This window comes from Daktulosphaira vitifoliae, unplaced genomic scaffold (assembly GCF_025091365.1).
Source record: "Daktulosphaira vitifoliae isolate Bord-2020 unplaced genomic scaffold, ASM2509136v1 Scaffold_3, whole genome shotgun sequence".
In the NCBI taxonomy this organism is placed as follows: domain Eukaryota; kingdom Metazoa; phylum Arthropoda; class Insecta; order Hemiptera; family Phylloxeridae; genus Daktulosphaira; species Daktulosphaira vitifoliae.
The window spans coordinates 8,907,091-8,919,869 of record NW_026099574.1 but is presented as its reverse complement, the minus strand read 5'-3'; the positions used below and the strand labels follow the sequence as shown (position 1 = coordinate 8,919,869).

Genomic DNA, 12,779 nt, shown 5'->3' with positions numbered 1-12,779 from the left:
AAAAACAACTAAACTGATTTTATAAGATACTCCATATTTCGTTATATACGAGTTATTGTAGTTGCGTTTTAAGTTTAATTTCGATAAGTAGGAGAGGGAAATAATATTATATTCTGATAGTCAATAACCAATAGGAAATATTAAAGTTGATTTGGGGGTGTTATTTATGGTAAAGCAAACTTTAAACTAGAGTAGTTTTTATTGTATTTATACATCTAAAATTAATGTCAATGATAATGAGCCCGTTTAATAATTACCTCAAATAACTACAAAATATATTAATCGATAAAATTTTTTTTTTAATGATTTTAATTTTTTTTAAATATTTAATAACAATAACACTGTGATAGTTAGACAAAAGATGTAACAATGAAGAATACTTGAAATATTAAAATATTTTTAATTCGTAAATAAGCTATTTTTAAATTAAACTAAGGACCTAATTATAGTCATTATGAGTGTTTTTGTTATTCATTTTTAAATAATTTCTTATTAATTTGTTGTTGATTGTTATGTTATCAATCTATGCGTAAACAACTTCTTATCAGAATTTAATAAAATATTTAATTTTAATATTCCTTTTATTTAGTCATCCATAATTCTTAAATAATAATAATAAGGATCATCATAATAAAAAAAAGGTAATATGTTAAAGTGTATTAATATTACATTGATCAAACAATTTGAGATTGAATTTTACAGAAATTTGTTGAAAAAGGTAGTTGAAACTATTAAGTCGCTTGCTTCCCGTGGTCTTCCTTTTTGGGAATATTCGTATTTTGATTCTGCACACAATGGTAACTATTTAATGTCGCTCGGACAAATAAAAAAATTTAATCAGTTTTAGTTGATCATATAGATAGTTTTGGAAATAAAAGTAGTGGATCTACATTGTATTTATATCACGTTATATTTGACGAGTTTATTTTATTGACCATGAAAATGTTAAAAAATATTATTTAAGAACTAAAAAAGTCAACATAATTTTTTTACAGAGAAATACTCGTCGCGTCAACACATAGATAGTCAATTTTGGAATTTAATATTAAACAGAATGTTAATACAATTAAAAATTTATCTAAGACTGGGTGGCCAACTCTCGCAGACGCCTGTAGAACGTTATCTATTTCATGGGACAAAATTATTAAGGCATTAGCTAGTACTAAAGATCTTGAAAAGAGTGTCACACGAAGTGAATTAAATGGTCTATATAATCAATAGCAAAAATTAGAAACATTATTTATGGTAATTTTATATTGGAACGATTTAATGCATCAAATAGGCAACAGCAATGTGTCGAGATTAGTAATTATAGTTTCTAAAATGAATGAATCACTTATTAATTTAGTACAAAAAAACAAGAGATACATTTAAAGAATATGAATATAAAGCTAAAAAGTGTCAAATATTACTTATAATAATAATGTTATAATGACTATAATGTTGATACAACTCGACAAAAAAAGAAAAAATTTCACTTTGATAAAAAAAATGATTAACATAAAAAGTTAAATGGTGAAGATTAATTTTGTGTACAAACATTTTATGCCATTATTGATAAATTGACTAATAAACTTATGAAAATGTAACAGTTTTACAAGTTTCATGGTATGTTCAAAGTACTACTAAAAATTTAATCTCTAAATTCTTTTGAAAACAGTCTAATAAGCTGAGAAATTACAAAAATAAATTATATAAATAAATGATATAGGCAATAATTTTGCGTCAGTATATATACATTTGCAATATTATTTATTGAATAGTGATATTTACAAGTTAATTTATCTCCAAATACACTATGCAAGTATTTGAGGGGAAAATCTTTACACGTTGAAAATTTTTCAAATATTGTTACAGCATTAAGAAGTTTCGTGTGTGTACCAGTGTCTAAATGTATTACATAGAGATCGTTTTTGTGTCTCAAACGCTTAAATAACTATCTATGATCTACTTAGATTGATACAAAGTTAAATAATATTATTTAAATTATAAAGATTTAATTGACTCATCTGTGAAAACCAAATATCGATCTAAATAAATTTTATAATTTCTAATTACGTAATACGTGTTAAATATGTGATATTCTACCAATTATGTGTTCTTTTTATTCTCAACCACGTGTTACTTATATTAATAATACAATAATACATAGTAATACATTAAAAATAATGCTTATTTTATAATTTATTATTAAACAAAGTATTGCTAGAAAAATATTTTTAAATCCTTTTTAATTAGTATTGAGAATTAGTAGTGCTATTGCAAAAATAGAGGAAATTGTCTTTCCCCCCAATAACGTAATGGTGTGAGGCAAATTTTGAAATGCTTATAAACGGAAAATAAGTGAATGCGCCTCTGAGTTTATTGTGCAATTTGTGACAAAGTGCTATGTATTGCTAAACAAAATTGTGAAAATATTTTTACCAACCAACTGGTTCCTACTTTTCTCTTATCTTATTTCCGTTTTAACATATTGCTGAAGAGTTATATAAAATATTTAAATAAAATGTTCGTTACAAATCTTTGGCCAGTATTTAAAAGCCAATATATCACAAAAATTGATCTTTATAATTTTTGTTGAGGAAGGATGTTCTTTCACACGAGTCAATTTTACCAAGAAAATTTTTTTTTCCCTTCAACATATTTTTAAGTCGAAAAACTGATAAATAAGATATTTAGTAAATAAGGAAATGGGATTCTACTGTTTTCATTGTTAGAAACAATTGACATGTTTCCTTACTTTTTGAACATTCTGTATATTGTTTTGTTATGGAGGTGAAATGTTTATTCAATAATATATACGTATAGTAAAATATTATGATTTAGTATACTAATAATGATGATGACCTCTTCAAAATTACCTCTTTTTAGTCCCCATAAAAATGTCTATCTAATTTCGCTTATGATTCAAGACTCCTAAGAATAAAAAACCCAGCACAGTGGGGACGTGGCATAGTTGGGTCAAGTATAATAATATCTGACAGGGATTAATATCACTATCATAAAAAACGCTTCGATGCAAATCTATAAATAGTGTTTAATTTTAAAAAATTATTTCAAAAGCTACATGATCTCTTATTTTCTTATTTATATCCTGATTACAAGTTTTATGATTTATAAGTGTAATATATTTATAATATATAAATATATAAAGGGAAATGGTTTTGTTTAAAAAAAAAGTATGTCGAATGAAAGAGGTATATAAATAGTATTTATCATAAAAATACTGTATTGATCCATATATTTTTTAAAAAGTTATAGCATTATAAAATTAAAAATATAAAAAAGAATTTTTTTACAAAAATCTTATTTTTTTATTAACTATGATGTTAGTTTTCACCATAAAAACCAACTAAAGTCCAAATTTTTTCTGTTCATAATAAAGTATATTACATAAGCTTTAATTTAAGATATATATAAAAGTATCAGTATTTCCGGAACAATTTCAAAAGTTAATTTTTTGTGAAAAAGTTGTCATTTTGAATCCTCCCCTGTGGGCAGGTAAAGGGTCATATTTATAAAAAAAATATACCAAATGATGGGTAAAGACATCATGCATCTATAAAAAAGAATTATATTGATTTGGTCATTTTTGAAAAAATTAGCGATTTTTAAATTTGTAATTTTTTTGGAGATTCCTCTTATTTACGGGGATCCAGGGAAAAATTTTCAATTTTTGAGGGTAATGTCTTTGAGTATATACGGTTTGTATTCTTTTGACGTATCGTTGAAAGAAATCAGTTAGGTGAGAGCCGAGAAAAAGTGGTAACAGACACAGAAAAAAAAAACACATCATAGTAATATTAATACCTTCTCAGCTTCGCATGGAAGCTAAAATTAATATTTTGGCATTATTATATTCATAAAACAAATTTAGTGAAAACATCTTCTAATACGATACCCTCATTCAATTTAATTGTAAGTAATTTTTAACTGTATAAATGATGATAAATTATAAGTTTACTGAAGTAAGGTATATGTAATTAATAGAATTAAGATATTATAGAAAAAAAAAAAAAAATGAAAGTTTCGACGTGTTATAATAATAATGTATCGTGTTTATTTTTTATAATAAAACATAAAGGTCAGTCCTTCTTAGAAAACTACTCCAACTAACCCTCGTAATTTGTATTTAAAAAATGTCTATATCAATGGTTTTGTATTACAATGTATAATCTTAGATGGTAGATATTTTTAAGAAGATGATTATTATATTTAAACCTATAACAATAATAAAACAGTTTTAATACTGAGAAGATAAATTGGCGGGTGCACCGGATAAAACATTAAATAAGAAAATTGTCAAAGTGAGTTACAAAAAAAAAAAAAAAAAATGGAAGAGAAACCTTTATGTGCAACGTATGGTAAATCCTCATTAAAACGACTAAATTGATTGTACATTTATGTCATAAATCGTCGTGTAATTATCAGAATTTAAAATTGCTGCTCTAAATAGTTTTAAAACATGATATAATGTCTTATTTCTGTGTACTAGCCAACTTATCATCAATGTTATAACTTCCTAACTGAATATTTAGGCAAAATTCTGACTGAAATTTTCAAGTTTTCAGAATGATAATGTCGATATTATCATAGTATATCAAAAATAACATGAAAGTGACCTTAGTTTTACATATTAATTCGTATCATTATTTTTATAATAAATCGTTTGCAGTTAATAATTCATTTTTAATGATATTTAATAAGTATTTTCTTCGTAAAAGTAAACAATATTAAGTCATCAAGTTATACTTATCAAATCATTATAAATATTTTAAATTATTTTACAATGTGATTTATTTGTGCTTGTACACTCTACATTACCATTAAAAATTGGTTTACTCATGCATATACGAATTTAAGTTTTATTATCAAAAAACAATTTTATGTTTAAAATATTTTTTATTTAAATATTTATATTTAGGTTAACTTCATATAAGATGTGAATATTGTTATTAATTTTTAAAGATAAAATTCATTAAAAATTTAGATTTATTTTATACTTTAGAATAATGATGCAACTAGAAATTAGTAGGGGGTTGTATTTCCTACTTCCCCCTCCAAATTAATTGTAATATTTGAATTATTAGTCATGACATTTTTTTTTGTCTCATTTGAATTTTCTTAAATAGCAATTCAGAGTAAAAAAATTTAACTAAGCGTTACTTTTTAGTAGCGCTACTACTTTATTTTTAAGTAATTTACAACAGTTATAAGAATTTTCGTTACTATAGAAATAAATATTTTAGCTTCAAACCGAAACTAAATGATTAATTTTACCCATATATTATCAGTCTATTTGTAAAAATACTTAAAAAAGCAATTTTGATCATGTTCTATTAAAATAATAATAAAAAAAGTATCATTCAAAAAATCATAATGGCTCAACTACAATTTATTTTTCAATGAAATCATTTACAAAAGTATAACGAAAATGACCTAACTTCATATCTACGATATGTCAATGATAGTGTAAATATATAAATATATTTAATTTTTTTGTAAAAATAAGTATGCTTTTATTATTCAATTAAATCTGTTGTTGAACCAGTACTAATTAATCAAAATACTATTTCACCAACGGTTAACTAGATTATGTAATTTGGATTTTAAACTTTCGTATTATTATTTTTTAAAATTCACTTGATAAATTGGAAAAACTGAAGCTCTTAATTTAAATAAGATTTAATAAATAGAGAAAAATTATTTTGAAACTATTAATTACTATTAAATAATTAAGTTTTGTTTAAAATGGTTAATAATCATAGCAAATAAATTTTTATTACAAAAAATCTTTCAACTACAAAATAGATAAGATCCTATAACTATTTTTGGAATAAAACCATTATATAATACATAATTTGATTTACTGCCAATCATAATTAAACTTAACTTGCTTATTTTTATTGTATTTTATAAATATTTTTGTATTTAATCTGTATATAAGTTAATTTATTGATGAAAAATAATCAGTGTTTCTATAAACTCATTGTGAAGTAGCTAAAAAGTTTTATTTTTAACTTGACTTGGTTTATTTAACATTTCAAAAGAAAGATGTTCATATATTATACATTATATGTTGTTATTATATATATATATATATACACAGAGTGGAACGGATCTAACTGACTCATTTAACTTATGATCTACATAACATTTTGTACTTTATTTTTTTAATCAATTTTTATAATATAGAACTATATTTAAAATATGTTTTATGTTATTTTTCGCAATTATAAAATTTTTTTTAAAAATTAATTTTTTTTTTTTTTAAGATTTTAAGATAGTCATTTTATAGATAAGTTTTAAAGAAAAATTTTGATACCAAAAACTCTTATTTTAATTCAGTAGTTATGTTTATAACATAAAACACATTTTAAATATAGTTCTATATTGTAAAAATTGATTAAAAAAATAAAGTATAAAATGTTACGTAGATCATAAGTTAAATGAGTTGTCAGTTAGATCTGTTCCACTGTGTATATAAATTATGCGTTATTTATTAGTAGTACAGTACAATAATAGAATTAATAATAATTCAATTTTTTCTTTTTAAATTATATACAATTTTATTTGTTAACTAGTATAATTTATTACTAAAATAATTTAAATAGTTATTATATTATTTTATATTTTATCTAAAAATAAATCACTGAATTTTTTTTTTATAACATGGTAAGTTAAAATGAACTATATTTTATAATACAGTAATTTGTCGAGTTTATAAGTTAAAGTATTAGAGAAACAAATAAAAATTACACAATTTATATTAATGAAAAAAAAAAAACATTCTTTTAAAAAGAAAGTTGTTTAATAAGTTAAATAAATGAAGTTAGATTCAAAATAACTGCCAAGTTAAAATACTGTGTTAGTAATTTAACATAATCAATATCTGTGCCAGATATTGACAATGAAATGTATTCAATTTATATAAAATTGATTAAAAAATAATTTTTGATATGGATATGTGTGATTTTTGCTATAATACATCTAAAGTTTTTAAGTTACAAAACTTGTAACAAATCACATTGGGATGTAAAATAAATACTTCTAAAATTCAATTTTAATTATTTAACTAAATTTTTATAAGATATTATTTAAAGTATTCATTTTCAAATTAATTGACTATTTTAAGATTAAAATAAAGCTTGATAGAAGTCTTTTTGACAAAATCGTTTCAATTAAAACAATTTAGAATCGTTAATAAGAAATATTAAGTTAAAGTATAGTTAGGGTAGTCAGTTACAGTAGAAAAATATAGTTGATATTCTAAAAAAAGTTAGTTAAAAATATACAAAAATAAAATTTGATTCAATAACCGTTGGTCAATATAAAGTATGATGTGTCAATGAATACTATAAGTAATTTTATTTAGTAAAGTACCCTGTGTAATACAATCTAAAATCCATTTTTCATTTACATTGAAATTTGTTTTAGGGTTACTTCCAATCACTACTTTAGCAGAGTTCACATTGTTGGTGATATTGCCTCCACAAGTACGAACCAAGCGTTTTAAATCTTTTGCGGGTGGTTCACAAGAGTCTGATATATAAATTTTACCAGCAGTATCAAATATGTGAAATGTTAATAAAGAACCAAATGTGTTTTTTTGTTTCTGAAATGTCTAAGAAATATATAATTATAGAATACTGTAATTATTAAATTAATGATTAAAAAAATAAAAATTACTTTGACTGGTTCTGAAAGATTAGTAACTAGATATTTAATATGAGATAACCATCTTCCTTCTTTGTGAGAATCATGCACCTATAGTATAGAATATGATTTAATTAATGTTTTATTCGTTTAAAAATAAAAAAAATTACCCATCCTTCAGAAACAATATAACATCCAAAAGCCATAGCATATACTAAATTTAATGTCCTATTTGGTTGAGGTTTGGTAACTACATAAGTAGTTGATGGTTCTACCTTTGTACTAAAATTAAATATCCCCAAATTATCTATTGATTGTTGTATAATATCAACTTCGCTGTAAAATATAAAAATTATTAACATTATTTTAAATTTATAAACCCTGATTCAATAATTTTTTTTACCAAAATTTATAAAATAGGGTAAAAATATCTTAAAATATAACAAAAATGAATTCATTTTACACTCCAGTTATCAAATATCAATAGTATTAACTTTTTAAGTCAAATCCAGAATGTCCTCCTACTTAAACTTTTATATATATTTTGAATATAAAAAGTAGCTTGGAGGAACACTCCTTCCTAAAACAAAAAAAATTCCTGTGGTACTGTATTATTATCTATGATAAATTTTCATGAGGTTGAGTTTCTCATAAATGGTCTAAACAAATTTTATAAATGCATAAAGTCTCAAGATCTACTTATAACATTTCTTAATATTAACAATAAAGAACCAGACCATTTTACTGTAATTAATATTTATATGAATTCTATAAGGAATTTCAATGCTGATTACAAAAATGGTTTCAGATATAATATAAATTTATGGGATCAAATTACATATAGTATTTGAGATATTTACTAAATAGTAATCAATCAATAACTTCGTAAATAAATTATTATAAAAACTGGAAATAATATATATAATTCTAACTTAAATTATATAAATTGATGATGTTAAAAAAAGGATTATAAAAATTTGGAGGATGTTTGTTAAGATTAATAGTTTTATAATCATTAAAATTTGAGTTTGATAAAAATCTGAAGTATTCACTTTAATTATTGTTGGGTTATTTTCATGGTTAAGAAATGGCTACCAATTAATGGGAAATTTTGTGAAGAATTCAAAATTATCTATTTTTGTTTTTACATGACAAATAACAAGCAAAAATTTTAATTATAATAAAAAATATATGTATAGCTTAAAAATATGGAATTTTATTTTTATAAGTATTTTTTTTAGCAATGTTTTGAATTGTTAAAAAAAAGTATTTAATGTCTTTTTTGATAATTAAAATTATAATAGACCAAGTGCACTTGTCCCTTTTTTTTATCTGGTCCTATACTTGATAGATTATTGAGAATATTATAAATTATTTCTTGATCATGTATACCAAACAAACACATACTCAGAAAGTTGTTTTTAACAAACCTGTATACATTAAAATTTTAATAATTTATTATAGAGCTTAAAATTAATTAAAATTGTATACCTTTTTTTCAATCCTGTACAAACTATTGTTTGTAAAGCTATTGAACTAGCTAAAGACTCTTTTGGAGTTTGGAAAAATACTGAGGAATCCCTAGACAGCCAACTAGTTAATTTTGTTTGTTTATTATTTTCCACTGGTTTAGATATTGTTTTTACTTTTTTTGGTCGTAAATCTGAAGGTATTTTCCACTGTTTGATATGTTTTAATACATTATTTTCTGGTGTATCTCGTTTTTTATTATTATTATCTAGTATTGTTTGTTTATTTACATAATTTTCTGGCGCTATTTTTTCTTTTATATTATTCTCATTATTTATTTTTTCAACTAATATTTTTGTTGGTTTCTTTTTACTAGTTAAAAGTCTAGCTGGAGCACTTATTCTAATTTTTTGAGGAGACGGAGTAGGAAAATCGCTAATATTACTAACATTACTCAAATCCACATCAGGGAATAACAACTTTCGTAACCTCTGCCTAGCACGGCTGTTTAGTTTTAAACGATCTTCAATTTTAATCAAATCACTATCCAATGCTGCTGGAGTTTTGTTTTCACTTCCTTTAGGAGTTAGGTATTTCCTCAATAGTTTTATTGACATTGGTAAATATAGTTCATCAACATGGTCATCAGATATAGGGCTATCATTTGTATTTAATACTTTACTCAATTGATCTGATAAAACACTAATGATGTCATTAGTTTTAAATGGATCTTCCTATAAAAAAAAAATTTAGAATCAAATATCTTTGTAATTGAAAATATAAGACTTACAGGTTCTTTTTTAGTTTCTTTTTTAGGTGTTTCAGTGTAACTTTTATCTTCATTTTCATCATGAGGACCCATTAATGCATTGATTCGATTCATTAGATTACTACATTTTGTTTTTAACATTTCATCTCGTTGTGCATCACTTGGTCTTAAAAACTTTTTATACTTGTTGTACTTCTAAATAATTAAAAATTTAACATAATAATCAATAAATTAAATTGTATTTAAATAGTCGATTGGTTAAATAAGATCCTATTTGTTAAAATAATGAATTTTATAATTATTTTGTTTTTTAATGAAGGAATATGTCTTAATGGATTAAATTTTTTTGAATAATTCAACTAGTACTATTATAGCCAAATGATAGTTATTTTTTAAACATCTTCTGAAAATTAACATTGCATATCAAGAGCATTTATATAGTTAGAAGTATAGTTAAGATTTTTATGTTTCTTAATATCAGAAATTTTATTTAATTAATTTCTGATAAGTTATAATGTTATATTAGTTTATGAATATTTTCCCGATCATTGAAACATTGTAATTTATTTGAAAAAATAAAATCAAGGTAAAGTCACTAAACCCTAATAATTATATTATATGAGATTATTAAATCAATTATAGATTTAATGATTTATATTGAGATTAAAATTTAATTATAAAATCAATAAACTAATGTATAATTTAATAATTATTTACCGGATGATTAAAATCTATTTCTGGTGTCTTTTGATATTTTTCTAGATCAACAGGAGGATAATTAGCTGGATCTAACAAAGTATTAGAAATTTTACATCCTTCTACCCATCTAGCTGATACAAGAGGAATATTTCGTTCAATAGCTTTCCGGTACGTTGCACGGTATCCATCTCTAAATACTACATGTGTAACCTTAAAAATAGTTGATTACTTATAAAACTGCTAAATATTAACTTTGTAAATTTGATTATTATTGTAAGTCTTATTACCTTTTGATTAAAAGTTTTTTCAATTTTAGCACCCAATTCAGTAAGACGATGTTTCACACCAATACCACTACGATCGTTGTCAATTTTATAATCAACAAATGCAACCACACCTACCATGAATTAAATTAAAAATGAATTTTTATAAATGTTTATGATTTTATTATATGTTCTCTATAAAAATTATAATTTTAAAATTTACAAATAATGTTCTGATTAAATTTCTGATTTCATATAATTAATCCAGTATATTAAAGTATGTGTTTAATTAAGACGACAACATCGTAATTGTTATATTAATTGAATCTAATTAATATAATTTAGAATGTTTTATAAATTAATTAATTTATTTTCATGATTATATTATAATACCATAACAATATAAAAGAGTTGGGTACAAATAAAATCATACAAAATTCAGCAGAAAATATATATAAAATAATTATTATTTTTGTTATACAACATTTAGCAAGTAAAAGTTTATTTTCATTTTAATTCCATATTTTTATAAAGATTTGTCACAGAAAAAAAATTACTGCTCTTGATCTAATGGTTATAAAAAAAGGAAATCTCATATTACTAATGTGAAAAATTAAGTTTTTCAGTTATCTTGAAAAGTTAGCATATTGGAATTGTGACTATTCTCAACTATAGTATGTATTACACATATTATATATTAAAATATACAGGTTAAATAAAATAAATAAAAATATAAATTTGGGAATATTTACCTTCTAAAATAGGTGGTGACTGAGACTCTTCTTTGGAATGTTCAGATTTATTTTTAAAAGCTTGAGGGCTATCTGATAGATTTTGAACACCACTAACATTAAGACTATCTTCTGAAACTATAGATACATCACTACTGCTCTTACTATGTCCCATAACAGAGTATAGTTCTACTTGCGCTTCTTTCATTAATTTTACAATTCTTGGGGTAGGAATAAAAGCTCTTTTAGGTCTTGTTATTGGACTCTCCTCTATAACTTCTTCCCATTTATATTGTTTTCTTTTCCTCGATCCAGGAGTACTTGAATTAGTTTTATTTTTTAATAACGGACTCTCATAGTGAATAACTTCACCAAAAAGATCTCGATGTTCTTTTAGTGGCGACTCAGATGCTTCTATGACATCAACTTGAGAATTACAAAGTATCCATGGATCTGATTCATCGACAGTTGTTAGGTTAAAAGAATCGTCGATGGCCAATTTTCTATTTTTACGGTCGCTTAGGCGTTGAAGAGTGTCCCGTGGATACGTGATATGAACAGACATTTTCAAAATAAACTAGTGATCGAGGAAAAGCAGACGGCAGTCAAGAACATAGATTTTATACTGAAGTTATAGTATAAAACTTGTCATTGACCGCCGAAAGATTAAATCAAAACACAATACAAAAAAGTAATTATTAGTGTCGTAATTTGTCTCTACACTAGTGAACTGTTCACACTTGTCAGAATAGATACTTTGTCCGTTAATTCAAAGTAGTAAAATTCTTATCAAAAACGTTGATAACAATTCTTAATCCATGAAAACTTTATTAGTTACTATTCAATAGATAGCACTAGTTATGCTTATTTAGTAATTTGGACAGTCTGTGATAGTAAATTTTACATTCATCAATATTCTGATCGTCAATTTAGTCTATTCGTGGATCATAGTCGTATTTAAATCATTTTCGAAAAAAGTGTTCAAAGAGATAAATAGTGGGAAGGGGTTTTGTTCCCTCCATACTCATTAAAAATTATTCAAATATATGAATTAGAATATAGAACTATAACCCCCAAAAATAATTTTTTCAAGATGTGTATGCTACAACTGCCCTCTTAAATTTATCTAAAGTACTTTTTCCTTTTACGATTCCTAGTAATCAAGTAAGGATGTAAGTAAGCAGTAGGGTG

The 12,779-nt window shown here is 23.6% G+C and overlaps 1 protein-coding gene across 3 annotated transcripts in view; it reads right to left on the bottom strand.

The window, feature by feature from the left end:
- Positions 1-12,355, bottom strand: part of LOC126901199 (microcephalin-like) — a 17,635-nt gene extending 5,280 nt beyond the window's left edge. For 2 of the 3 annotated variants that reach the window (XR_007702992.1, XM_050677530.1), the window contains exons 1-8: positions 11,610-12,353; positions 10,882-10,991; positions 10,613-10,804; positions 9,917-10,090; positions 9,148-9,860; positions 7,827-7,992; positions 7,690-7,767; positions 7,384-7,624 (exon numbers count right to left, since the gene is read on the bottom strand). Coding sequence is in view for 2 of the 3 variants with exons in the window: in XM_050677530.1 (XP_050533487.1) it covers positions 7,384-7,624; positions 7,690-7,767; positions 7,827-7,992; positions 9,148-9,860; positions 9,917-10,090; positions 10,613-10,804; positions 10,882-10,991; positions 11,610-12,153 (2,218 nt within the window). In the remaining variant the exon portion in view is untranslated. Of the gene's footprint in view, positions 1-7,383; positions 7,625-7,689; positions 7,768-7,826; positions 7,993-9,147; positions 9,861-9,916; positions 10,091-10,612; positions 10,805-10,881; positions 10,992-11,609 lie in introns of all 3 variants that reach the window. The other variant, XM_050677531.1, reaches the window with a different exon arrangement.
- Between the last annotated feature and the right edge of the window lie 424 nt (positions 12,356-12,779).